This window comes from Schistocerca cancellata, chromosome 1 (assembly GCF_023864275.1).
Source record: "Schistocerca cancellata isolate TAMUIC-IGC-003103 chromosome 1, iqSchCanc2.1, whole genome shotgun sequence".
In the NCBI taxonomy this organism is placed as follows: domain Eukaryota; kingdom Metazoa; phylum Arthropoda; class Insecta; order Orthoptera; family Acrididae; genus Schistocerca; species Schistocerca cancellata.
Window position 1 is genome coordinate 231,630,844 of NC_064626.1, and position 24,512 is coordinate 231,655,355.

At 38.6% G+C, this 24,512-nt stretch overlaps 1 protein-coding gene across 5 annotated transcripts in view; it reads left to right on the forward strand.

The window, feature by feature from the left end:
• LOC126169737 (atlastin) overlaps positions 1 to 24,512 on the forward strand; it is a 157,061-nt gene that overhangs the window by 102,146 nt on the left and 30,403 nt on the right. For 3 of the 5 annotated variants that reach the window (XM_049920669.1, XM_049920667.1, XM_049920668.1), the window contains 4 exons: positions 2,643 to 2,878; positions 4,597 to 4,731; positions 16,718 to 16,873; positions 20,389 to 20,538. In XM_049920669.1, the coding sequence (XP_049776626.1) occupies positions 2,643 to 2,878; positions 4,597 to 4,731; positions 16,718 to 16,873; positions 20,389 to 20,538 (677 nt within the window). Of the gene's footprint in view, positions 1 to 2,135; positions 2,263 to 2,384; positions 2,532 to 2,642; positions 2,879 to 4,596; positions 4,732 to 16,717; positions 16,874 to 20,388; positions 20,539 to 24,512 lie in introns of those variants that run through there. The other 2 variants (XM_049920671.1, XM_049920670.1) reach the window with 2 other exon arrangements.

Sequence of the window (24,512 nt, forward strand, 5' to 3'; positions counted from 1 at the left end):
TCTCGTGATGGGCTGCAAGTCTTTCCGTAACTAGGTGTTCAGATTCTTGCTCCAAACGTAATTTCGCTGTATTCTTAATAGGATAGAAAAATTGAATGTATAATATTACTCCGTCTATTTGTCGGAATTCTGTATATAGTATAGAGAAAAATGAATACTGTGTTAACAACAATGTTTTCTTTTACACTGTGCTATAACGAAAGTGATAACGAAAATCCTCCATGCAATTGGTTGTGGTGTCGAGAAGGAACTTTTTCGGTGTACTTTTAAAGCAAAGTTTATTTCTTCAGCTAGTTTTCATAAATACGAAGCTAAACAAAAAACATTATTCGTCACAGCGTAATTAACACAAGTTTGTTCCGGGGTCAACGATAGAGAAATGCAAAAAGACACTCTCCCCTCTACTGTTGCATATTGTTTTCCTGTTGCGATGTATTATTACTACTACTGTTAGTGTTCGGACAATTCAGAACCAGTGAAATAGCTGATTTATAACAGCTTCTGTATTTTTTTTCCCGCTCTATTTCCTTCTGTTCATAACTCGTCCCTGTTCTGGAAACCTTCGACCTTTTTACCTTTTTCCTGAATTCTTTTCCTATGTCTTTTTCTTGTTTCCAACTGCTGTCGATATTTCTTAAGTTCTATAAACCATGATGTCTGGGTTTTTGTCAAAGTTGATTTTTTTTGTTAGCCTCTTGTTATCATTCGTTTCAAGTTGCCATTAAATTTAATCCTTCGCTTTCTTATAGCATTTGTTATGTTCTCAGGTTTTTCGTAGAGCTCCTTGTTACTTCTCAATTTCCAGATCCTATTTTTCATACTTCGGACCCAAAATTTTTCGAATTCTTCAAATTATTTAACTTTTTGACTGTGCTCATGTCGAGACCACATTTTAATGCCTCAGTTTTGTATAAATGGATGAGGATTTTTTTCGTACATGTCCCTTTTTAAGTGGATTGCTGCTTCCATTTTTCTGGCCCTGTTTATGTTAGCTACTTTGTTCAGGGCATCTGGTTTGATTGTTTCTATCAGGTATTTAGATTCTGGAACTTAATTTATTTTTCCATATTTTGGTTTCATATATTTGGTGCACCTTTTACGTTGGTTATTTGTACGAATTTTTCAAACAAATTTTGTAATCCAGTTTATCCTGTTGCATCTTCGGCGATGTTTATCTGCTTTGCTGCATCTTGTAGATTATCTTCTAAAATTGATAAATCATCATCAAAAGCTAAGCAATCATTTTCAAGGTTGTCACTTGTTCTCCCAAGTTTTCACTTTATTTCCTGCTCTCATCTGCTGTTCTTTTTCTCCAAAAAGCAATTGCATAATGATGCAGGCAGTCCATACCCTGTCATGCACTTCTTTTAATTTCGAAAGGTTTTGATATTTCACGTAAAAAAATAACTTCAGAAATTTTAGTAGTCGAAGTTTTATTTCTATGTTGTTACTTGCAACGTGAGACGAGTGGAAGACGTTAAATAAAGGAACCGTGCCTCTTGGCGCAGTGTTTAAGAAACTGAACGTTCGCTCCAGAGAAGCGGGATTGGAATCCACAATCTCGATCTGAATCAGGTTTTTGGAGGTTTCCGTGATATAAAGTTTCAGTCGAATAGCGGTATGGTTTTCAGACAAATGATAGCGTATTTAGACTGGATTTCTTTCACACTAAGCTTGTGCACTGTCTCTAGTGACCTCGAGAATAGCGTGGAGCCCTTTGGCTTAGAACCGGTGACTAAATCGACCGCTGCAAAAATTCAAATAATTTATTTTCTACGTCCATATTTCTCCTTTTCTCCATTCATTAAAAGGATGACACTGTTACAAACATATATGCGAACAGTTACGCAGTTTCATAATTCCACCCCTCGTGCATTGCTCCAGTCTTCATAGTGCAAAATTCATGTGTCACACGAATTGTACAAAAAAAAAAGTTTATGGACATAAGAGGTTAGCGGCACGAATTAACATAAAGTGACGAAAATTAAGGTAGGTATAGTTCGAGGCAGCTCGCGATTGTTACCGTCTTCGAAAATGCTAGGACATTCCAAGTCCCTGGCGATCTTACTGTAAGTAAAAATTTCATGCTTTTGTAGTTACCGGAGTGAACATAGTGGGTAGCGCGCACCGCTACAGCATGTCCGAATCCTTTCGGCAAGCGCGGACGACCCAAGCGCGCCTATCCCCTCCATAACACCGCTGTCACTTGGAACAGGTTTGCCGTCGTCCTTGGGACACACCGCTGCACGCATGATTTTGCTCGTAAGTTTATTTATTTAGACTTGTGACTATTTCCAAATTTTGTCGTAAAATAGGAATATTTTCTCCTACAAGCACGTGTGCAACACACATGATACCTGTATTTTTCTTCGGTATTCTGCTCCGAAATTAGTTGAGTCATTATTTTGACCTGAAAAAGACTGCAACTGTACACATGACGTCACTTTGAGCCATCTGATTTGTGCATTCTGGTGTTCTTCAAGCTGGCATATGTCTTCCATCAAAATGAAAGAAACAAAATAATTTTTACTGTAGGTTATTGGCCTTTTTCAACCTGTTCTGAGAATGCATCTCCAGTAACAAAAGTTTAAGTATATCTGTAAGCATGTCTAGATTTTTGTAATGTTCTAGTTTTGTTTCAGCTGCTGCCGGAGATAGTAACATCAGGGGAAGAAAAGAAAAGATGGGAGCAAGACCCGTGCAGATAGTTGTAGCTAAGGATGATCATACTTTTGAACTGGATGAAGCAGCACTTCAGGAAATACTACTGCAAGATCATGTGAAAGACAAGACTGTAGTTGTTGTTTCTGTGGCTGGAGCCTTCCGCAAAGGAAAATCTTTTCTGCTTGATTTTTTCCTGCGTTACCTGAAGGCACAGGTTGGTATTTGTATTTGCAATGATAACTGTAGAACAATTAGAAAATGAATTGATGTTATTCACACTATTTGTAATTGTGCTCTGTGCTGCTCCCTGCTTCTTTCTCTCCTGAACTTCAAATCTGTCTCACATTCAAGGGAAGCAAAAGTGTTGAATTACTGTCATATCATGTTAATAAACATTCATATGTTGTACTGCTACGTTGTCTTGAAAGATTTATTTGCACAGTTCAGTTTTTGTGTATGTATATGAAAAGAGATGTTTCTTTGGAAATATTGGATAATATTCATTGCAAGAATTGTTGAGCCTACATATTTCGCAAATATGTTATGGTGCTATAGTGAGTGTGGAGTTACTTTTCCCTTATTGTGTAAACAATTTGCCATCTGACCAAAATAAAGGTTATAACCCAACTGACGACCTCACTGTGGCACACTTTCCACTTAATTGTCACTTAAATATACACATGTAAAGCTGTGATTCGCTAAAATACAAAGAACTGATAAAATGTTTTACTCTTGAAGTTACATCTCCTTCTGAGCATTCCCATGGAACTTGTGATATACTGCTTGCAATAATTTTAAATTACGTCTTTTTGTAACATACTGATCACTCAGTATTTGAAAGTAAGAGCACTGAAATGTTGAAAAGGGTAGTGTCAAAGATCTAGACTTTCGATTCAAAGGTAATTTATTCTCATTCTTGAATGCATTGCAGTATTCCTATCTCAAATAGTGTAGCCTAAAACATTTCTTTCACATTTATTTTGTTACATTAGTTAGCTGCAATTTTAGCATTGAGTAAATATAAGCTGTATTTGATGAACTTTTAATTAGCAGAGATTTTTTAAAGAACATTGCCACAGTTTGTTTTATTTGCCAGACTTTCACATGGTTTAGTGTGGATATTGAGAGCTGTAATTCAGATTATGTTGGAAGTGTATACATAGTTTTGCCTAAAGCAGCATCTAATTCTATTTTGCCAGTAATTCCATATTTGACCCAAAATAGTAGCATGCTATACTAAGAGACATAGCTGAGCGAGAACTAAGTTGAAAACTTGAGCGTGTGCAATGCAATCAATGATCTTTGCAACAAGATATTAACTTACTCTTCCTTCCTTGAATTCAAACACCAGTTTAACAGTTGTGGATCTGATAATACCATACTGATTGAGTATTTTTCAATACTTTCACACACTCATCTTGCCAAATTTTGGTGTGGTTTCACTCTCTCTGCTGCATAAACCCAGCACTCCTAATATGAAATAACACTTGGACAAAAATTTATCTTATTTGCAGGACAAGCAGTAGGCACAGATTTGCCTCTCCTCTCACCTTATGACAACTGACATTTTGATGAACAGATTGATGACCGACTACAAAAAATAATTATTGGAGTATTGTTAAATCCAGGATGGCTGAGTGTTCACTATGTGCACATATTCTAAATAAGAACTTCGGGAAACTTAAAAGTCTATTGTCTGTTTTGTTTCTCACACCCGAAAGTAGATGATGTCTGTAGGGGCGTCAGTAAACACATTGTGTGTTTCCAATTTGCTCTGTTCTTTTGTACTTAACTCCTCTCTCAAATTAATGAAATTTTTCCTTCTGGTAGTTGTGGTACTTAGTCTCACGTTTTCATCAAAGTTTAGCAGTGTCTACAAAATTAGAATATTAGCAAACACACAAATTAATGTATATGACTTTCTGCTAACAGGGAAGAGCTGACTGGATGGGGACAGATGAAATGCCCCTGGATGGTTTCTCATGGCGTGGTGGTTCCGAGAGAGATACTACTGGAATCCTGCTGTGGTCTGAAGTGTTCATAGTGGATCTCCCAACTGGAGAACAGGTTTTGTTATTTTTCATACTATTATAAACAGTCCAATATTGGTTTGTAATTACCTTCTTCTTCTTCTTCTTCTTCTTCTTCTTCTTCTCAATATCTATAGTATATTATGCGCACGCGCGTGCGCACGCGCGTGCGCGCGCGCGTACTCTCTCACACACACACACACACACACACACACACACACACACACACTAGATTTATGAAGAACAGATTACAAAATTCAAATCAGTTTTTGGTAGTGCATGAATTCCAGAAAATTGGTTTGAACACTATTTTGACAGCAACATGGGCAATTGTAGAAGATAGCATGTTGATATAATTATGCCATATTATACAAACTTTCTTTTTTCACAGGTATTGGTAGCATTTGTTATGTAAGTGGAGAATTAATAGTTACAGTCCATGCTTAAACAACAGTGTTAACGATATACGTACACTTATCCATCCTGTGAACTTGAACTTACTTGCAAAAAGTGAATTTTTTTTCACCACTGAATATCCCAAGAATTTCCTTGACATGTTTTCATGTTGTGTTATAGCAGATAACTCTGACAATATGTCACAGTTTCAAAAAGTCTTAGATTTCAAAAGGATATGCAATCTATAATAATCCCTTGTAGGTTTGGCCCCACGAGTCACATTGTTAAAAGTATTTTGTCATTAACCAGTTCAGTAAGACGTGATGGACATTTTGAATATATTCCATGCAAGTTTTACCCATCTGCCATCAAATTCTTGTATTTTATAGTGTTAGTAGTTCAGCACACACAAACTGATGTGTCAGAACATGACAAATGCCCACCATGAGACAGAACACTGCCTGGTGGCTTTGCAGGTACTTTATGTGGTAAGGTAAGTATATAAGTGAAACAGAGATGAATTGGGAATCATTTTTATGGGCTGCAAATGAGTAATTCCACTGACATAAGTGACTTTGATGGGGAATAAGTGTCTTGTAAATGTTGTAAGCTGGTTGAGCATCCACAAGTTACTACTGTGGGCATCTATGGGAATTGGTTTAAGCATAGTGAAACCACAGTAAGTGACAAGATGTGTCATGTGAGGCTTTCCAGCACTGTCTGGCCGATTGCCACAGCTGTCTGTAGCAGATCTGACAATAGAGTACAGTGCTGGTGCAGGCATAAGTTTTGTGGAGTGCACATTTTTGAATGTGAGACTCCTGTACAGATGACCCACATGTCTTTCTGTGTTGCCTCAACATCATTTACGATTGCAGTGGGCACAGGATCATCAATATTAGACTACGGATCTGTGGAAATGCGCTGTCTGGTTGGATGAATCACTCTTCTTTGTTAGAACAGATTGACGGTCATGTGGATACGCTATCATTGTGAAAAACAGCTCCACAAAACATGCACCATGCCACAGATGCAGGCTTTTGGGGGCAGTAATATTCTATGGAGTACATTCACTTGGGCTTTGATGGGAACTATGGTCATATTCAAAGGCACCATGATAGCTGTGTGGACCTGTTTAATCCCTTGATGCTTGATATCTCCCCTGATTGTGATGGCATCTTCCAGCAGGATAACTGTTGTGTCACAGGCAAGGAATCGTGCAGTAGTTGTTTGAGGAGTATAATAATTATTTTTGGTTCATATCTTCATCATTAAATTTGCAGGGAGAGCCTTTGTTTGGAATTGGTGGTATTATGACCGATACATTGTTTCATGAAAAGACTGAAGTTATAATCCGGAGACTACATGCCTCCAGCCATTATCCCAGACATAACACTTTTCAGTGCAAATCATTATGACCCTGGGAATTGTCCCTCCTTGGCAATGCCATGGGAGAAAAGCAAAAGCGAATGACTTGGAGACACTCCCTCCAGTTACTAGTTTGTACCAAAACATATGGAGAATCCTCTCTCTGCACTAAGCCAGTGTTCTTTATGGGGAATATTGAAAGCATATTTGGTGAACTTTCATCCATTTGTAAATTACGAAGTAGGTCAATTTTAATTTAGATGAGATATCCTACCCACTGCGAGGCCATACTCTATTGTAAATAGCTTGGTGATATACCTCAATACCATAACAACGTATAAGAACTTAAACATAGTGCTGGATATAATTTTTCACCAGGATGTAACATTGCAAGTGGTTTAAGAAGTAGGTGAACACTGGGAAGCGAAGGATCCACATTGTATGTCATGTATTATAGACTATTCCAGCTTATGCATTCACTTGTGAGCTGGGGAGCACTCACTTGCCCTCAGAGCACTGCCTCTCGGCTGTGGGCTGTGGTTATATGAACACATCTGCAGTGAACGAGGGTACAAGTGAAGGGGCTGCATGGAGCGTGAAATCATGAAAAACAAGCTGTAATTCAAATCCCATCATGAGCATGGCTTTTGTTAAATTAGTCTAATTGTAGTGTAATGTACATGAAATTAATCAGAATTACAATTTGAGGGCCATAAAAATGTATTAGCTGGTAAGGGATGAGCAGCCTGTTTGGAAGTGACGAACAGAACAAATTATCAAGTAACCTTTGCCCAACTAACAAAAGATTATGTACTTACAGATTTTTTTTGTGAGACCGATGACCTTATGTGGGGTGATATCTTGTTTGCTACAGCAATGCACAGCATACCCTTCATTGTAGGTTCCTGAAGCAATGATCTTTTCCTGTTTTTTATCCTCTTCATTACAGAGAATAGCTGCTCACAACAGTATGTTGACCTGACCATGCACGTAATTCCAGGTGCATTCCTTTGAAACCGAATGAATGTTTCTGCTGTTGCATTTTGATACCATTGATACAAATTCTGACTATTGTAGTACCTGTCCTTTAACAACATTGAATTTTGTGAGTCAGTTCGAATTACATCGTGGGTGGCAGGTCATCAGGTATAACAGAAAAAGGAGTACTGAAACAATGCAGTTTCTTGTCAGAATACGTCAGTTATTGTAACCATGATTCAAAACTATTAGCTGATTAATTATAAGTTGACTGTTTACAAAGGGGAGGTCAGCAGATAAATTTAGAGAATTGAGGTATGTGAAAACATCAGATCCCAGTTCCCCATTTGCCTCTCAAATAAATGGAGCCTATCTCTGAACACCCTGTGTTTGCCTTGTGTGTGTAGTATCAACAAAAATTTTCCCCGTGTAATGACACATTCAGTGTATTCAGATGCAGAATTATCAGCCAGAAAAGTGAGGTCTGATATCTATTTTGATTCTCTGAGGCAAGGAATTTCTCCCCCTTTCATGTCTAGAAACAAAGCAATTAAGTCACAAATAGGAGGAGGAGGAGAAGAAGAAGAATAAAAACAATACTTCCACTGAACAGTGCAATGGTAAGGCCATACTCAACTTCAGTGTCTTGAAGAAACTGTTCAAACTGATGGTGGCTGTCTCTGTGTGTTTGTACAAAATTTAGTCACTTCACAGCAGTGTCCGTTACATGACAAAGTTCCACAGTTTCAACACACAATGCTTCCTGATATACGACACAGTTGTAATAGGTGGTGGATTTGAAGTGGTGAGGGACACAGTGCAGTGCCAGTCAAACAGCGTGATGTTCTAAATTCATTTATTTCGGCTCCTCACTGTGGCTCCATACAGGAAGCAGCAATGTGGCTGTGGCATCCAGTGGCCTCATCTGTGATTCTTCCCCACACTGCTGACAGAGGTCAGTATGAGCCGGGCAGCGGCATGTGACACAACTGCTTTTGTCGACAGCAGCTGCAGGCCCGGGCAGTCTCGGTTAACCGCAGCCGCATATTTTGTGGTACGACTTGCACACCATGCACTGCCCAATAGGTGGCAGGCATGTGATGTAACGGCATTGGTCCACTGCACCGTATTGATGGCCAGTATGCTGATGCCCATGACCAGCTGTGGTCCAATGTGGTGGTGCCTCCAGGTCCTGTGGTTTCAGGGAGGACTGTTGTGATGGAGAGTCAAACTGTGGTCCAGGAACAGCATTTCAAATGATGCCCTAGGCAATAGAGATGTGATACTAACACAATTGATTTTAATTAGAAATGGCTAGGTATTTATATGCTTCAGAGCTGAGATCATGTGGGCTTTGCTTCATTATGTGGCACATAGACTAAGCATTTTGGTGGCTGCTGGTTTGCGAAGGCTGCCACCCTCACCTGCTTAGGCACTGCTGTGTCAGCTGTTCCCACACCTCACCAGGCCATCTCGCTTCGCATCGTTGCGACAGCCATGTTATATTTTGTAAGGTGTAATACTTTTGCTTGCCTGCAGTTGGAGCTACTGCAAACCATTTCTTATTTTGCATATTTCTGACCAAATGTGGTCTGTACGCTACACATGGTATGCTGTAGCTCTCTTTTTCCCATGTCACTCTTCAGTTCATTTTTTAAGCAAGAGACAAAAACTTGCTGATGCCCTTGGTGCACCATTTGTGGCCACAGATTGAAGGTGTTTCCATGAGAAATTCATGACGTCCATATACTCATATATGGCTCCAAAAATATTGCGCCTATTCTCGTGTAATCCAGTGTCTTTGAATCCAGGAGCTTGTCCATAACTTGCACTGCATGTCCGCAACACAAAAAAAAATTGCGAGTTGAACAAAATCGGATATATCTGTGCTCTTACTAAGTGTGAGAGGGAAGCTGTGAAACTCTGAGCTTTATTCCCGTGTTGTGCCTCAGAAATCAGCTCCCATGTGAGAAATAGACGAGACACCTTCAAAAGATTTGATACCCTTGGAAGTTTGCATTCTGCTACTGCTACCAGGCAGCATATAATGAGAGGTCCCAAAGAGAATGGTGTACCAGTCATTGCTATGACGGGAGTTACTTTGTAACTCACGAAAATTACAGCTTCAGCTTTAATGAATAAACGCATTATAGTAGTACTAGAAACTTATTACAGTTCTAAAAAATCCTCATTCATTTTCTTAACTTACATCTTCCTCAAATTAGAAAATAGTTCCATGCTAGGATCCCCTTCTATTCAGTTATAATCTACTGCTTGAAAGCAAGTGTAATGATGCTGTAAATCGTATTTGTTTGCAGAAAAAAGCATGTTGTGACCCAACAAGCACTGTGGATGTCTGTCTGTGAAGAGATATGTTCCTTGTAACAAAATAGGCAGTGGACACTCATGGCTAGACTTTCTGTTGCATCCACAAGAAGTGCATCTGTGTACTTGTGCCCACAGAGTACCAAGGCGCGTGACATCAGCTCACACAGTCACCGCAGCTGCAAGCTGAGGCCGTGAGCAGTCCTGCCTACAGGTCACTTGTTGGAACTGTCTGGTGTACATAGAGACCCAGCAGATACAGGGAATTAATCCTCACTTTTGAAGGGGGCGTGCTTCCGGAGGTGGTTAAATTTATGGTTTACCACTGCAATTTGAAGCCATGTTTCTAACCTCCAATGTGGTGCATTAAATACCAGTGCTTTGGGCAGAAGTCTTCCTGGTGTACGTACAGTCAGATTTGTGGGGACTGTAGCCAGCCATTTAATGAAAATTCATCCTGTGCGCTACTACCTGTCTGTGTCAGTTGCGGGAACCACCACCTTCCTCGATCTCTGAACTGGGCTACCCAAATTGAAGAATGCAAAATACAGAAATATCAGATCTCTGATTGCCTCTAATATTTTTAAGCTTGGGAAAATATGATGGTTTATATCTTGTCTTCATGACACCAGCTTCTGCCACTACTGTGGCCAGGTCGTTGTCAGTACGTGTCATCCATCGTAGACCTCCGGTAGTTGTGCCAATAAACTAGACCATAGTTCCAGCAGCACCACCTGTGGAAACCACTCCTTACACCCAGCCAAAGAAGCAGCATCATCCTCTGGTGTGTACCAGTAACAGGACTCCCTTTCAGGAACCTTCTTCTCAGATACCTAATGACCAGAGTCCAGGACTGCTCACTGGTCTTCCTCTCCTGCTCTCACAACGAATAAGTCTTGGCAAGACTCTCTTCTGACAAAAGCAGTGAAATAGGAGAAAACTGAAATTTTGGGTGAAGGCTACTCTGGTGACTGCAGAGATGCCGGATCCCCCTCACATCATCAGACTCCAAAACAATATTAATTGTTGTTGTTGCAGCCCTTGTGGTGCAGACTACAGAGTTTGAACATTGTTACATAGCCCCAATTTTTGGGTCTCCTCATTGTTGGAAATCTTGACATGGCTGCGCCATATTTTTCAACTAAATCTTAAGGTTTTCTCAGTGTTACCACAAGTTCTGGAAATCAGGGAATTTCAAATGTGTTGGTTGGAAATATAGGGGAAATTTGAAAAAGACACTGGAAAAAATCTGGTTTCCTCTCGGTAGATGAAATGTTTTGTTTACTGAGATGTCATGCATCGTCACTGGCTGAACGCAGCTGAGTCTGTGTGCTGCTTCCGTACTCTGATTCTTCGTGCATCTCCCCTTTCTACCACTCCCCTCAGCTTGAGTCAGTGCTGCCACCACTTGTTGCTGCTAGCCTAGCAACTGCCGACAAGAGGCAGACATGCGTGAGTGGTGGTTTGTGTGGTTCTGATTCTCAGAGACTGTTGATGCAGAGGCTGGAGATGGCAGTAACTTTCAAGACACTTAGCATAAAGTAGTAGATTTTTAATGTTTGGGGAAGAATTTCAGCACCATCGAAAAACGTTACGGATTTTGTTTTCCAATCACTATAGGATAGATGGCAGGAACTATGGCTAGAGTTGCAGATGGCAGAGAGTGTAAACAGACTAGAATTTTGAGTGAGTGCCATAGGGGAAGGAGCGGTGCAGGGAAACAAAACCCACCTCCATTGCTGCACAGCAACATGCAGCAGAACTCTCACATTGTCAACGGGATCACCGATCTCTTCTGGTATTGTAAGGGCCTTAATCAAAATCCGTGATGTACTAGGATTAGTCACTTTCTTTATTTCAAAATAAGAAAATGAAACAATGAACAACACACAGCACAAAAGCATTTGGGGATGGCTACTGCGCATTTGCTTGTTGAAGTTAGCAGAGTATTGTTAATGACGTAGTTCAGACCAGACCTCTAGTGGTGCCCTACACAACTACAGTTAAAGACATCAGCCACCTAATTTGCCACATTAAAACTGTCCGCATTGTCCTATCTTTTGAGCTTTCACAAACAAAAGTATGCATTTCGTTCTTATAAAATGCTAGATCCCATGGCTGAGTACTACGTTTCACTACGCAAGTGTATCTTAAACAGACCATTCAGTCGTCCACAATTGGCATCGCATCAAATCATTGAGCATATTAATAGATTGTTGTGTTCATACACTTCATTTTGCATGTAGGTTCTTGCACACGTTATCTTTCCAAATTGGGCTTCGCCAGATGATGTATAATGCCAGTAACTGCATTTTCGATATTCTATGCAGGAAATACAGCTATTTCAAACTATCGCTGATAAATGGCTCACCTGGATACAATTCACTATAAAACGGCGTCTATTAAGTAATTTTGCATTTTGAGGCAGAATTTGTTTCGCATTAATCACAAAATGCGAGTTATTCCGGTCCCTACTTGTTAGTATTGAGTCTCAGAGTATTTGCGCAAGTTATCTGTTGCATGGATTGATCATTTCATTTACATGATTTCTGTGACACGTGAGTAGCTGGCCACATAAGTGGACTTCAATAACGGGCCAAAACCGCAGGCCATTTCTGTGGGTATTTCTAACAGATCAGGCGTGCCAATTTAAAGTCCATCATTTCCCACTAATGTGCCCTGCTTGTTGGATCTAGTCCCACGAATCTGCCCACAAGCCAGGTCTATTTGTGTTTGACGTAATGCGGCAGATTTTCGTGGTTTATCCATGAATCCAGGAGAGCAGTGTTCCTCAACAGTCCAGAGGCCATGGGTGATGGATTTCAGGAATTATGACTGTCTCACCACAAGTACATTGTACAGTGCAGCATTTTTAAGACATTTTATTTATTCCACTACATTTTGGCTTTCGAAAGTAGTTTATATATTACAAAGTATGGACAATAAAGAAAACTGTGTCAGTTCCTGGCAGTTTGCACACTATGTAGTCGTGTATTCATGAAAGAAAAATCACACAGTACATGTAAAATGAATATAATAGAGGGAAACATTCCACGTGTGAAAATATATCTAAAAACAAAGATTCTGTAAATTATCAAATGAAAGCGTTGGTACATTGTTAGAGACAATAACAAACACAAACACAAATTTCAAGCTTTAGCAACCCACGGTTGCTTCATCAGGAAAGAGGGAAGGAAAGGGAAAGGGAAAGAGGAAAGGATGTGGGTTTTAAGGGAGAGGGTAAGGAGTCATTCCAATCCTGGGAGCAGAAAGACTTACCTTGGGGGGAAAAAAGGGACAGGTGTACACTGGTGTGAGAGCGCGCGCGCACACATACATATACAGACACAAGCAGACATACATATACAGACACAAGCAGACATACATATACAGACACAAGCAGACATACATATACAGACACAAGCAGACATGTGTAAAGCTTTACATATGTCTTCTTGTGTCTGTTTATGTGCGGATGGATGGGTGTGTGTGTGGGGGGGAGGGGGAGGGGCGCATGACCCCCATAGAACGTGCATATCTATGGTTGGATGACGTCTACCAAGGCAGTAATAAATTACACACACAAACCTCCATCATGCATCACTCTGTTTATTAGCATAAACTATTTTAAAATCCCAACAGTAGTTCCAAGATTTGCCTTCATGCACAGACAGAAAAATGCAGCAAGGGACTTCAGTTTATAATACGTAGTGATACAATATTTTAGACATTATTTTGGAGGGGACTGGGTTGTTGCAATTGGGCAATTTCCTGCTGTATGCTGAGTCCCTGTCAGTTGCCTTGATCATCCCTTTTTAGCTCAGTTTTAATTACTTTTGGAAGTGGTTAGGCCTTTTCTCTGCCGTGCCTTATTTTGTTTTTTAGGGGTAGCACTGTGATTAAGGAAAAGCCTTATGGAGAAACCACCCCCCCCCCTCCCCTTCACTCACTCACACACACACACACACACACACACACACACACACACACACACACATTCACACATTCACACATGCACACTAGTCTATTTGTTTCTTATCACCTTATTTTTAGGTCCAACTGATGTTCATTACCATTTATTAGCCTTGTCACTTTTACTATAACGAAACACCCAACTAGGACGACACATTTCCTCCATAATTGCGTTAGCCTTTAATTGGACAGGTGGGGGTGAGATGCTGGTGATTATTATGTCGCCACAGGTGAGCATTTGGGGGGTGGAGGGGAGGAGAGGTGTCCCCTCTGCACTCTGCTGTTTTGCCAGCATACTGATCTGACCCATATACTTTTACCACGCTTCAAATTATTTCTCAGCTCTGACATTAATATTGCTTTCAATAGCTCTGTTACCACTCCCACATGCTTTCATAATTTGATCAGGTTTCTGGCTGATGTCACTAACTGAAGATCTCTTGACTGAGGGTGTGATGACCTCGCTGTTTGGACCTCTGCATCCACATCTGCACGTACATGAGTACACTGTAATTCACACTTAAATGCCTGGCAGCCAATCAGATTTGCCTGATTTGAACCCTGTGGTACAAATCGGAGATGCCTACAGGCACCAACTCTGCACTTACAAATCAGTGTCCTGTAATTTATGGAATTTTGTCACCTGTGCATAGACATCTGCCACATACCTTCGGAAACCTACCAAGAATTTGCCAGATACATGCCATACAGAATTGCTGCTTTATTGCTTTCCAGAAGTAGACCTATATACTGTTAAACCAGTGGTCTTACTGTTTTGGCTCATCACTGTATAAATCTGTACAGGCTGGACAGTGAAATGTCAAGTAAGAGTCTGCTATTTTAGGTCACTGAAGTGGCGTCCGATTGAAGTACTTGCACAAGGCTGTTGAGCCACACACAATTATTATTATTATTATTTCTTTTCTCAGACGTTACGTCTGGTCAAAAATGGAAAGTGACGCGGACCTTGATCAACCGTGACTTCCTTTTAACTGTACGGTATATGTTATATTGCATTTAGGAACTTTCGGGTAATTGAACATGTAGGAATAATTACGGATTTCTGTAGTTGTATATACAAGTTTGGATGAGCTGTATTGCATTGATGTACTGGTGGATATAGTGTGGTATGACTCCTGTAGTTGATAGTATAATTGGTATAATATCAACTTTATCCTGATGCCACATGTCCTTGACTTCCTCAGCCAGTAGGATGTATTTTTCAATTTTTTCTCCTGTTTTATTTTGTATATTTGTTGTATTGGGTATGGATATTTTGATTAGTTGTGTTAATTTCTTCTTTTTATTGGTGAGTATGATGTCAGGTTTGTTATGTGGTGTTGTTTTATCTGTTATAATGGTTCTGTTCCAGTATAATTTGTATTCATCATTCTCCAGTACATTTTGTGGTGCATACTTGTATGTGGGAACGTGTTGTTTTATAAGTTTATGTTGTAAGGCAAGCTGTTGATGTATTATTTTTGCTACATTGTCATGTCTTCTGGGGTATTCTGTATTCGCTAGTATTGTACACCCGCTTGTGATGTGATCTACTGTTTCTATTTGTTGTTTGCAAAGTCTGCATTTATCCGTTGTGGTATTGGGATCTTTAATAATATGCTTACTGTAATATCTGGTGTTTATTGTTTGATCCTGTATTGCAATCATGAATCCTTCCGTCTCACTGTATATACTGCCTTTTCTTAGCCATGTGTTCGATGCGTCTTGATCGATGTGTGGCTGTGTTAGATGATACGGGTGCTTGCCCATGTAGTGTTTTCTTTTTCCAATATACTTTCTTCGTATCTCTTGATGTTATGTAATCTAAAGGGTTGTAGAAGTGGTTCTGAAATTGCAGTGGTGTAGCCGATGTATTTATATGAGTGATTGCTTTGTGTATTTTGCTAGTTTCTGCTCGTTCTAGAAAGAATTTTCTTAAATTGGCTACCTGTCCATAATGTAGGTTTTTTATGTCGATAAATCCCCTTCCTCCTTCCTTTCTGCTTAATGTGAATCTTTCTGTTGCTGAATGTATGTGATGTATTCTATATTTGTGGCATTGTGATCGTGTAAGTGTATTGAGTGCTTCTAGTTCTGTTTTACTCCATTTTACTACTCCAAATGAATAGGTCAATATTGGTATAGCATAAGTATTTATAGCTTTTGTCTTGTTTCTTGCTGTCAGTTCTGTTTTCAGTATTTTTGTTAGTCTTTGTCTATAGTTTTCTTTTAGTTCTTCTTTAATATTTGTATTATCTATTCCTATTTTTTGTCTGTATCCTAGATATTTATAGGCATCTGTTTTTTCCATCGCTTCTATGCAGTCGCTGTGGTTATCCAATATGTAATCTTCTTGTTTAGTGTGTTTGCCCTTGACTATGCTAATTTTCTTAAATTTGTCTGTTCCAAAAGCCATATTTATATCATTGCTGAATACTTCTGTTATCTTTAGTAATTGGTTGAGTTGTTGATTTGTTGCTGCCAGTAGTTTTAGATCATCCATGTATAGCAAATATGTGATTTTATGTGGGTATGTTCCAGTAATATTGTATCCATAATTTGTGTTATTTAGCATGTTGGATAGTGGGTTCAGAGCAAGACAGAACCAGAAAGGACTTAACAACAGCATCAACCGAATGTAACCTTCATAGTATGCAATGATACATTCATTAAAATATTGCTTTGTTTGGGTAATAATTTTAATCTCTGTGTTTGTATTCTTTCTCCTGTGTATTTCGTAGTGTCTCTCCTAAGTAACATAGTGTTGTCAACTAGCTTACAATTTTTTTTTCCTCGTTTTCTGATGTATTTGTCATTTAGCTTTGAATTTCTCTTGCTGGTAATGGGGCCTTTTTTATGTATGAGCTATAAAGTAAGAAAGCTAAGGCATGTGGAGGAAAAGTTAAGTTCAAAAATTTCTTTGTTCTGAAGTTTCAGTTATTTGTTATTTTGTCTTATGCATTATTGTTCTTCCAATTCACCAGGTAGCAGTATTATTAATGGATACCCAGGGTGCCTTTGACAGTGAAAGTACAGTGAGAGACTGTGCAACAATATTTGCACTTAGCACAATGGTCAGTTCAGTGCAAATATACAATTTGTTGCACAACATACAGGAAGATGATTTGCAGCATCTGCAGGTAATAATTACTATATGTGGCAGCAGCAGTAGTAGTAGTAGTAGTGGAGTTTGTGGTGCTTGCATCTATCATTCTTTTAAAAAGTGCTTGTTGGTGCAGATAGGGAAGTGAATTTGGGCTTGACAGAAAAATGGTTGTTATAGTTGAGTTGTGCAGGTGAAGATGACCACTGTGTGTGTTTTATGGAGAAATATATAACTGGTGTACATAGAAAAGGAAAAGAAGAGAGATGGTAGTCATTTTTACTTTCTTTTAAAGAATTTTTTCCCATTTAAGAGTATTTGATACTGCGAAAGTTTGATACTTCGAATTTTGAGGGGGGGCTGGAGGTAAGAAACAGAAGACTTGGCTGTAATAAATAAAATATATCTTGTGTTGAAGTAGTTTAACATAGTAAGATGTTAATGTTTCACATACTGTTGATGGGTCTTTCTCTTACGTGGTACATTCATTTTGGTAGTCAATATTAACCCACTGTTAATTTGCTGGTATTGCAGTCTGGAATTTTGCTGCAAGTTCACTGCCATTTTACATTCTTACAGTTAATTTCCCCATTGCTTCTCATCTAATTTAGTGTAAGAAAATTCTCATACATATATTTCTTGTGCTATGAATTAAATATGACCAATGACCAACAAATTTTAGCTGGTGTCCTTGTATTCCTTATTTACCTACAGTGTTATATATCATGCTGTCATTATGAGCTTCATCGATAGAAAGCAATGTGACTGTTGGTTCTGGACAATGAGATGTACCGCAGTATACATCGAAATAAAAAGCAATTATGTAACATTGTTTCTGGTATGCTCATAACCTCAAATTAGGAATTAGGTTAATGTTTTCAATGGGGACAATATTGCATGGTGTACTTTACAAATGCTAGAACTAATTAAAGTTTCTACTACAACAGCTGTACTTTAAATAATAGTTACTACTGTAACATTAGTTACGCTGTATGTGCAATGTACTTAGTGAATCCATTTGGTTTCACAGGCATCTGGAGAGTGAGGTTCCATTACGCAGTAGTAATTATTGCTTGCTATTTACATTGCCAACAGTGACACATTACTTTAATTGATTTAGAATAAGATATCAGACTTCAATTAAAGTGTCGAAACATTCGAAGGTCTAGGTTGGAATATCAACAGTTATGTAAATGATAGATTGCTACTCACCATAAAGATGAGATGTTGAGTTGCAGACAGGTACAACGAATGTGTGCCACACACATTCGCTGTTTTATTGCGTTCCAGAGGTAGACCAATACACTCTTAAATGTGTAACGGTGATGAAGAGAATGAGGAAGAAATAAGGTAGCTGGCAAACAGAAGCAACTTCAAATGAGTTCTTTGTGAAAGTAGACACACATTGTACTGAACCAGAAAATCCATCATGGTTTTACTCCTCTTCTGGTAGCTCTTTTTGGTGGAAAGGGGAAGGGGGAGAGATGGGGAGACCAAGATAGGTGATAATGACAGCAGTTGGCAGACTGGACTTGGGTTATGGAGAAGAGCAGGATTCAGATTCCTGTAAGACGAAAAAGATTTTGGTTGCTTCCTTAAATCGCTTAAGGCAAATGTCAGGGTGGTCACTTTGAAAAGGGCTTGGCTGATTCTCTTCTACATCTTTGTTCCATTTGAATCAGGCTTGGCTGATTCCCTTCTACATCTTTGTTACATTTGAATCGGGCTCGATCACTACTGACTTCAGTGTCGATAAGTTAGTAAAACTTAATCTTTCCCTCCTTTCCAGTGGAGTGAAAATTCTGGAGGTCAAATTTGAAACATTAATTGCTTTTGAACAGTAAAGAAATATAAATCGGTAAGAATTTAAAATGCATTATGCATGCAAGCACATGGTTTTAATTAAGGTATGCTAATACACAGTCGGGCATATTTATTTACTCTAAAATCATTTATTTGTGAAAACATCTGAATAATAAATGAAAACATAAAACACCAAGTGTTGTGACACCAATATAGTTACCATTTCAGGAAATACTTCTGACCTCAGAGTGAAAACATTAAATGTATATTTTGTGTTCATTCATTTCTTGTCCATGTTTATTCTTTTGTTTTGTACATAGCTTTTGTAGTTAGTTCTTAGTCTCCTGTAAGACATTAACTGTCTGTTTTCTGCTTAAATTGCGCAGTACTGTTGCTGTATAACTTAACTCAGTGTAAAGTTTTTGGCTTGTGACACATTTTGGAAGCTTTGTTCCATCATCAGGTGGCAGTTCCATTGTTTAGTTCAGGTGCATTACTCCTGGGAAACGTACAACATGAAAATATTTCTTCAGTTTCTCCCAGCATATTTTATAACAAAATGTGTAATGTTGTTGGTTGTTAGTGTCCAAAGCGTATAGTATTTTGGCAATTGACCCTGTCACCATGATCTGGTATGCTGATCAGTTGACCATCTGAAGCTGTGGGAGCATAATGGTACTCATTATTTGTTGACCTTGGGAACTCCATAAATTCTCGTGTGTGACAATCTCATGAATATGTAACTTGTTTTTTTTTACAACCTCTACCAGCAGGTCTGAACTTTTGAGATCATCTGTAGTCGCTTTCTCTACCTTCAGTCAGATTAGCATCTGTCTTCCAGTACAACTTATCCTTCATTAGGCTCAACATCTTCACTGTGATCATTGTGGAAAAGGATCCCAGCACTGTTGACCTTGTCAGCCAGGAAGACTAAAATAGCTAGATCTTCTCTCAGGTCGCAGATGGCTATTATTCCTATGGGATTAATTTAGATCTGCCATTTTGGGGAGAAAGTCGCACAGCAAATTTTTGTACTACACTGTTAATCTCCGTGATTGGAGCTGACTTTGGTCTGAGTGCAAAATTGAACCTCCTTTTCCAGGACTGAAGCAGTATTGTTGCCCAGTCGCCTGGCAGTCATATTAATGATAGTTGGGCAACGAATGCCAGTAGGTGGCACACTTTGGACACAAACAACTGACAATACACCAGTGGAGTATTTTGTTAGTGTTGAATTATCTAACATCCTGTGTATTTCCCTTGAGAACACTGCATTTAAAGTTAACATATTCACTGTTAACAAACAAAAGTTCAAATGCAGTGCACTTGAGCTAAACACTGGAACTCCACTGATTATGACTGAACTGGTAATGGAGTAAAGTGTGTTAAACATGTCATAAGTGGAAAAATTTTGAATTTTGTGATGGTTACAGTGTGTGTTTATTTATATTTGAAGCAGTCACAGAGACAATGTACCAAATGGGTGTGTGTAAAATACTGTCACTGTGTTGATCCTTTCTCATGTGACTGAGTCCATGTTTCAGATACTGTGGGTGGCATATCAAGCAGATTGCTATACTTTTGGGAGAAAGTTAAGAATTTTATTTCTGCAGTGCTATAAACTGAAATATTTTGGTGGTGTAGCAACCTCAAATAGATCATTAACCTTGTTAGAAATGCTACAGTTAAAAAAATCACTGTGTATATACCATTAACAAATAACTCATCTAAATAAATTTTTCTTTCTAGTTGTTCACAGAATATGGCAGGCTGGCCCTTGAGGACAGTGGTACGAAGCCTTTCCAAAAACTTCAGTTCCTTGTTAGAGACTGGAGTTTCCCTTATGAGGCAGAGTACGGAGAATCTGGAGGACGCAAAATATTAGACAGGAGATTGCAGGTAAGTGTATTCACTTCGGCTTGGTCTTAAAGGAACTTAGCAACCTTCCAAAATAATTTGATTTAGTAACTCATTAATAACATAAAATAATAGAAAGGCTATCACTCACCATTAGCAGACTGATATATAGCACATAGACACAAGTCGCAGAACACAGTATTAACTAGCTTTCAAACCTTGTCTCATCTTCTAGCAGAAAGTACACACATTCACACACCTGAATGTGCACCATTGTGGCAACACTAATGAGGAAGAGGGGTAGGAGGAAGGGGTGGGAGAGACAGTGGTGAAGGAGTGATATGGGTAACTATCCCACCTACCTCTCCCCACATCTATCAGCCGGGGCTACTGCTCTCTAATAACAAATCAAATTGTTGTCTTTATTTTATTTAGTCTTTTATCCAGTAACACATTAATTACAACTTCATAACCGAACGAGGTGATGCAATGGTTAGCACACTGGACTCGCATTCGGGAGGACAGTGGTTCAAACCCGGGTGATTCACAGCACTTGACTTTCATTAACTACACTGATGGCCACTGTCTGTGCAGTGTTCAGTTTCTCAGGCAAAGTTTCTGAAGCTGAGCTTGCCTGTGGATCATACAGTGAGTGCCAGTAAGGTCAGGATTTTTTTCTTTGGCAGTACTTAGGAAGCCAGAACGTAAATCTAACATGACTGGTGCTCCATCAGTACAAATTCCCATTACTCTGTCCAAAGGCAAAAAATTTTCAACCATAAATTCGTTAACAGCAGAAAACACAGCAGCACTTTCTGATAGTGTTTCTAAATTTTTAGAAAACAGTAGTTCTTCCATTATTTTCTTATTCTCCACAAATCAGCAGTATATTATTAAGTGACATTGTTGAACTATATCACTAGAATCGTCACTCTGCAAGGCAAAAAATTGATGTTTTCAGTCTTTTAAGTGTCTCTCTTTCCACATTCAATGTCATTTCTTCGATCCTATGTTGCACACTTTTGTTTGAAAGAGGTATCTTGTTTACTTTTCGCTGACGGTCTTCTCCAAAAACGATTCTGGTTGTTTTAAGAATGGAAGGTTCGATTGACATCGCACCAGTAGTATGATGATCTTGTGTTCGCTGTTACGAGAGAAATTTCATATTGTGCATCAGTAACTTTCAAATTTTCCTACAAGGGCAGTTTTGTGCAGTTTAAAGAATTTCTTTTTCCAACAAAAATCTGTTTTGGTGTATTTTCAAATACCAGATGAGTTATGTTGGATGATGATCCAGAAGCATAGGCTTCAATGAGTTGTATCTTCATTGTACAGTCTTATTTTAGCAGACATTTTCATTCACATACAAAACCAATAAAAATATTACTTACTTCTACAGAACACAACAGGTTTAGTACAAAGTTGAGAATGCAGAGTGCAGGCTGAAGAACATGTTGTCCCCAATAACTTAGTGACGTATGAGGCAAAGCTGATGCAAACAACTAAAAAAAGTGCTTGCTAACTTTAATAAGAATGTAACATTTTTGAGTTGTCCATATAACTGCTTTCTTCTCAGCTATCTGTGCACCACCTCCCCCTCCCTCCATTGTAAATCTCTCACGCTGCTCGAGATTGGGAACTGCTGTTCTACATTATGCTTGCAAGCATATTAATTTAATTAATGTATGCTAATACACAGTAATTTCTTATGTCACAAGCGGATAAGTATTTCCCAATGGGAACTACAGGTTCAGTAAGTCAAGTCTATTGATATTCAGTGTTACTATCTGCCTCCCATCTGTTGTTTTGTCAGTTTTGTAGACAATGTTGCTGGATGTGTTCCATCAGTTTTCACCTTCATTGTCTACAAAAACATGCAAAATATTTTTAATTGATAATGGTTCAGTATTAAATCCCGAAAGAATTACTGATATTAATATTGTCCGAAAACATAAATTGGGTATAAATACAGAGTGCTTGACAAATAAATTGAAGAGTAATGTGGCTTCAGTGATTTATATCTAGTGCCATTAGTGTGGACACAGAAAGGTTGTGTGCCACAATAACATTGCATTAGTCATTAGCTACTGAATAATTTTCTTGTGGAATTAAAATGCAATATGTCAGCATGTTGATGTTAAAAAACTGAATTTTTGTTTACACAAAGGTATTTGATTTGTACTTGAGAACTCAGCAACATTAAATTACTTGAAAGTAGTTCTTTTCCTGCTTATGGAAATATTTTTTAACAAAATACTTCATTGCTCATATCAGTTATCATTTGTTTTTGTTGTGAAATTGTCTAACATATTAACAAAATATTGTTTCATCAGTGGTTGGCTAATTTTGCCGTCTTGGGTATTGTGAAGCAACCTAGTGGTAAAAATTGATCTTAACCCATGTAAGACACTCTGCAGTCACAAGACATCTGCATTTTGAACTGTGCCCGTTCAATGTTAATGTAACATACACCTGCAGGCTATGTAAATATCACACATTCATTGCATATTGTCATTTGAGATGCAGTGGGAAAAAAAAGATCTTTGGGGTAACCCACCTTCATTCCATGTATTTATGACAGATGTATGCTTGTGATACCCTCTGATATTTTAATGTTCTGCACGTACAGTCTTAATTTTAACTGTAATAAGCGTTCAATGTACATCACATTTCACAACCATTTTTATGCAGAAAAGATGTTTGTCAGAGTACTCTTGTAGGGGGGTGGGGGGAGTAAATAAGAGACATAGGTTTAAGGTGCAGTAAGTTAATGCAAAAGCCCAATTGTGGAGGGGTAGTAACCACTCTTTTTATTCAGAAGTCACTGTAACATGACTTAATGTTGTCTTTTGATGGACATAATACTCTCAGTAAGACTTGATATTTCTGGACAATATGTCAGATATATCTCCATTGAGAATGCTGTGAGTGTCATACAGGGTGTCCAAGATGTCTTGTTACTGTATAAGTTAACACTGAAAGTATATAGTAAGGGAAGTTTTTTATACCTCATATATATTTATAAGCATATTTTTCTCATGTGCTCATATACTATTGTGTGGGTGACATCAGTAAATATTTATTGTTCAACCTGCCAATGCAGACATTGCATTCAGAGGACACAGCAACCATTGTAACTAATGTACAGATAAAATGCCACAGGTTGCGTATTACTTCATTTATTAACTAGCTTCACTCACCAAGTGTGAGTATCCCCAGATATTTGTTGCCCGTGTGGCAACGCATTAGAGGTTTAAAGCACTGTTTGTACAATCATCCAATGGAGCCAGTTTGTTCTTTAGACCTCTAACGTGTTGCCAGCAGGCAGTGAATTGAGAGGATGTTCACATGTATTGAGTAAAACTAGTCAATAAATTAAAAATAATGTGACAGTTCTGTACTTTAAATATGTTAAAAACAAAGTTGTCTACTAATATTGTTACGTGATAATCACACTAGAGTCCATATCTGAAGCAGGATCATAAGTGAAGTAAAACACCTCAAACTAGTATCACATTCATTACAAACACCAGCATACAGACAGACAGACAGACAGACAGACAGACAGATCAGAACTGAACTCCTGGGCAGAGTTGAGTTATTTATACAAATATTTAATATTCCTGAACATGCTAACATTACAAATGAGATGGCTGATGTCTTGATGAAGGATCATAATCCTCAACTTAAAATGTACTGTCTGAAAAGCAACAAAGGATATGATATGGCCAAAAGTAGCACTTTCATAACTTTTCTGATAGTCTCATTTATCGCACAGGTGTAAAAATTTGTATCAAGTCGCCCACACTATGTCACTGGCCAGTGCTTGATGTTATAGCACTCACAGACCAGGGTCTGTAGGTGAGCCAGTTGCCCTGCATTTTCAGTCCTGGTGACATAGGATTTCAAAGTCATCTGCAGTATTGCCTAGTTGAAATGGGAACTGCGTGTCTGTTGTCATTTTGGGCCTTGTGTCCATGGAGCAGAACAAATGGTGTGAGGCCTGTGTGTCATGC